The sequence below is a fragment of the Perca fluviatilis genome, chromosome 24 (assembly GCF_010015445.1).
Source record: "Perca fluviatilis chromosome 24, GENO_Pfluv_1.0, whole genome shotgun sequence".
Classification (NCBI taxonomy): Eukaryota; Metazoa; Chordata; class Actinopteri; order Perciformes; family Percidae; genus Perca; species Perca fluviatilis.
In genome coordinates, this window is record NC_053135.1 from 21,234,790 (window position 1) to 21,239,789 (window position 5,000).

At 38.8% G+C, this 5,000-nt stretch overlaps 1 protein-coding gene across 1 annotated transcript in view; it reads right to left on the reverse strand.

Annotated features, from left to right (window-relative positions):
* Positions 1–5,000, reverse strand: part of LOC120554013 (target of Nesh-SH3-like) — a 40,304-nt gene that overhangs the window by 32,916 nt on the left and 2,388 nt on the right. Inside the window, exon 2 of the mRNA XM_039792561.1 lies at positions 3,538–3,717. Coding sequence (XP_039648495.1) covers positions 3,538–3,717 — 180 coding nt within the window. The remainder of the gene's footprint in view (positions 1–3,537; positions 3,718–5,000) is intronic.

Consider the following 5,000-nt stretch of genomic DNA (forward strand, 5'->3'; position numbering starts at 1 on the left):
TATGTGTGTGTGTGTGTGTGTGTGTGTGTGTGTGTGTGTCTATGTGTATATGTGTGTGTGTGTGTGTGTGTGTGTGTGTGTGTGTGTGTGTGTGTGTCTGTGTGTGTGTGTCTGTGTGTGTGTGTCTGTTTCCAAAGACTTACACTAAACTTCAGCCAAATTTAGAAGTTTTTTTCACACAAAGCACAAAGCGAGCGTCTGTGAAAGACCTCGGTCTCTCAGTGGAACATTTGGGCTGTTTTAGACATTTATTTGGGCTGTTTTATGCATTTATTTGGGCTGTTTTATGCATTTATTTGGGCTGTTTTATGCATTTATTTGGGCTGTTTTATGCATTTATTTGGGCTGTTTTAGGCATTTATTTGGGCTGTTTTAGGCATTTATTTGGGCTGTTTTAGGCATTTATTTGGGCTGTTTTAGGCATTTATTTGGGCTGTTTTAGGCATTTATTTGGGCTGTTTTAGACATTTATTTGGGCTGTTTTATGCATTTATTTGGGCTGTTTTATGCATTTATTTGGGCTGTTTTATGCATTTATTTGGGCTGTTTTATGCATTTATTTGGGCTGTTTTATGCATTTATTTGGGCTGTTTTAGGCATTTATTTGGGCTGTTTTAGGCATTTATTTGGGCTGTTTTAGGCATTTATTTGGGCTGTTTTAGGCATTTATTTGGGCTGTTTTAGGCACCTTTTTAAACCAGAAACTGCTGTAAAAAACTTGGACCAACAAGGACAAAAACATCCAACAAATCTGCAAAGTTTCTTCTCTAAAACACCAAAAAGAAGGTCGGAATAAAACGTAGAAAGCCGTCATCGTGAAGCCCTAACAATACCAGAACATGTTGTAATAATTTACAGAGAGAAGAGCTGTTGAAGGACTTTCAGCAGGTTTGGGGTTTCCTCCCCTCCCTTAAACACATCACATGTCGTAACTCTGAGTTTCTTTTGGCCCTGATGGGATAAAGATTGTTGGCCGAGCTTCAGAAACCGGATCAGAACCACCTGTCGCCTCTCACAGCTTCTCACGTTCGGGTTTTCCCCCCAAAGTGATTTTGCAGAAACTCTGTTCCCCACAGAGAGGCTGAAGGAGGGAAAACAGAGAGAAGATGGAGAGAATATAACAGAGAGAAGACAGAGGAAAGCAACCCCAAAACCTGCACGAAACAGCCTAAAAACGTGCCATCAACAGCCTAAAACGTGCCATGAACAGCCTAAAAACATGCCATGAACAGCCTAAAAACGTGCCATGAACAGCCTAAAAATGTGCCATAAACAGCCTAAAAACGTGCCATAAACAGCCTAAAAATGTGCCATCAACAGCCTAAAAACATGCCATGAACAGCCTAAAAACGTGCCATGAACAGCCTAAAAACGTGCCATGAACAGCCTAAAAACGTGCCATAAACAGCCTAAAAACGTGCCATGAACAGCCTAAAAACGTGCCATTAACAGCCTAAAAACGTGCCATGAACAGCCTAAAAACGTGCCATGAACAGCCTAAAAATGTGCCATAAACAGCCTAAAAACGTGCCATTAACAGCCTAAAAAAGTGCCATAAACAGCCTAAAAAAGTGCCATGAAAAGCCTAAAAATATGCCATGAACAGCCTAAAAACGTGCCATGAACAGCCTAAAAAGGTGCCATGAACAGCCTAAAAAGGTGCCATGAACAGCCTAAAAAGGTGCCATGAACAGCCTAAAAAGGTGCCATGAACAGCCTAAAAAGGTGCCATGAACAGCCTAAAAAGGTGCCATGAACAGCCTAAAAAGGTGCCATGAACAGCCTAAAAACGTGCCATGAACAGCCTAAAAAGTGCCATGAACAGCCTAAAAACGTGCCATGAACAGCCTAAAAAAGTGCCATGAACAGCCTAAAAACGTGCCATGAACAGCCTAAAAACGTGCCAAGAACAGCCTAAAAACGTGCCATGAACAGCCTAAGAACAGCCTAAAAACGTGCCATGAACAGCCTAAAAACGTGCCATGAACAGCCTAAAAACGTGCACCATAAAGTGCCCAAAATAGCCCCAAAATGTATCGCCTAAACAGCCTAAAAAATGTGCCCAAAACAGCCTAAAAAACATGAACAAAGTGCCAAAAGCTTAAAAACTATGACAAAAACTTTTCAAAAACTTTGGTACAAATATCACCAAAGGAACAGCGTGAGCCAAACGCTCAAAAACAGCCCAAATGTTGTTACACGTGATGCGTTCAGGGACCGTAACAGCTGCTGGAACACAGAGCTTTCAAAAGGAAGAGCAGATCTGCTCTGAGTCAATGGTTAGCGCTGCCGTTGCCATGCAACCGCTGCACCAAACTCCAGCCAGATCTACAGCGTTTTAACTTCCAATCAGCAGCTCGGTGTCTCATCCATTCTCCTGAGAGAAAGTTTCCTCTGAGACCTTTTCATGCTTTGGGCACTTTGTTGGGAACATTTTAAACAGTTTTTTTAGGCAGTTTTTGGCACTTTTGGGGGGCTGTTTTGGGGGCTAGTTTGGGCACATTTTAAACAGTGTTTGGGCTGTTTTTGACACTATTTTTAGGCAGTTTTGGGCACTTTTGGGGGGCTGTTTTATATATACTGTGTATATATCTGTATATATACTGTATATATGTATAAATGTATATATATACTGTATATATGTATATATAGTGTATTTCGTCCCACCTATCTCCGTCTCGTAGGACCGTCCATTCTCCGGTAGTATTATGAGGGTTATATACTGTATATATATGTATATATACTGTGTATATATCTGTATATATACTGTATATATGTATAAATGTATATATATACTGTGTATATGTATATATATACTGTATATATGTATAAATGTATATATATACTGTATATATCTGTATATATACTGTATATATGTATAAATGTATATATATACTGTGTATATATCTGTATATATACTGTATATATGTATAAATGTATATATATACTGTATATATCTGTATATATACTGTATATATGTATAAATGTATATATATACTGTGTATATGTATATATAGTGTATTTTGTCCCACCTATCTCCGTCTCGTAGGACCGTCCGTTCTCCGGTAGTATTATGAGGGTTATATACTGTATATATCTGTATATATACTGTGTATATATCTGTATATATACTGTATATATGTATAAATGTATATATATACTGTGTATATATCTGTATATATACTGTATATATGTATAAATGTATACATATATACTGTGTATATGTATATATAGTGTATTTCGTCCCACCTATCTCCGTCTCGTAGGACCGTCCGTTCTCCGGTAGTATTATGAGGGTTATATACTGTATATATCTGTATATATACTGTGTATATATCTGTATATATACTGTATATATGTATAAATGTATATATATACTGTGTATATATCTGTATATATACTGTATATATGTATAAATGTATATATATACTGTATATATCTGTATATATACTGTGTATATATCTGTATATATACTGTATATATGTATAAATGTATATATATACTGTGTATATGTATATATAGTGTATTTCGTCCCACCTATCTCCGTCTCGTAGGACCGTCCGTTCTCCGGTAGCTGGATGAACTGTTTGGGGAAGACGCTGCTGCCGTATCCCAGGATGTATCCCTCCAGCTTCACCTCGGGGCTCGGGCGCACGAAGGTCATCACGATGGTGTCGGCCGTGGCCTGGATCCGAACCCTCATGTTCTGGCGCCGCGCTGACAGGAAGAGGAGAAGAAGAAGAAGAGTTTACAGACTAGTTTAGGTAACCAACGGCGAGCGCCACGAAGTTTTTGGAGAAAAATTGACAAAAAATTGGAGAAAAACTGACAAAAATCTGGAGAAAAACTGACAAAAATCTGGAGAAAAACTGACAAAAATTGGAGAAAAACTGACAAAAATCTGGAGAAAAACTGACAAAATTTGGAGAAAAACTGACAAAATTTGGAGAAAAACTGACAAAATTTGGAGAAAAACTGACAAAATTTGGAGAAAAACTGACAAAATTTGGAGAAAAACTGACAAAAATCTGGAGAAAAACTGACAAAAATCTGGAGAAAAACTGACAAAATTTGGAGAAAAACTGACAAAATTTGGAGAAAAACTGACAAAAATTGGAGAAAAACTGACAAAAATCTGGAGAAAAACTGACAAAAATGTGGAGAAAAACTGACAAAATTTGGAGAAAAACTGACAAAATTTGGAGAAAAACTGACAAAAATGTGGAGAAAAACTGACAAAATTTGGAGAAAAACTGACAAAAATTTGGAGAAAAACTGACAAAAATGTTCTGGCGCCGCACTGACAGGAAGAGGAGAAGAAGAAGAAGAGTTTACAGACTAGTTTATGTAACGAACGGCGAGCGCCAAGAAGGGCGTTTAAAACACATTCACATACGGAGGAGGAGGAGGAGGAGGGGGGGGGGGAGGGAGGAGGAGGAGGAGGAGGAGGAGGGAGGAGGAGGAGAAGGAGGAGGAGGAGGAGGAGGAGGAGGGAGGAGGAGGGAGGAGGGGAGGAGGGAGGAGGGAGGAGAAGGAGGAGGGGGGAGGAGGGGAGGAGGAGGGAGGGGAGGGAGGAGGAGGAGGAGGGAGGAGGAGGAGGAGGAGGAGGAGGAGGAGGAGGAGGAGGAGGAGGAGGAGGAGGAGGGAGGAGGAGGAGGAGGAGGAGGAGCTGTAAACGAGGTCCAAAAGGTCCAAAACTCAACAGAGAAACATGGAAAAAATTAACAGAAATGACAATTTTAAAAAGACAAAAAGTGACCAAAATGAATTGAGAAAATGTGACGAACAACTGACAAAAATTTGGAGAAAAACTGACAAAAATGTGGAGAAAAAATGACAAAAATTTGGAGAAAATGTGACAAAAATGTTGAGAAAAACTGACAAAAAATTGGAGAAAATGTGACAAAAAATTTGAGAAAAAATTACAAAAATTTGGAGAAAAACTGACAAAAAATTGGAGAAAATGTGACAAAAAATTTGAGAAAAAATTACAAAAATTT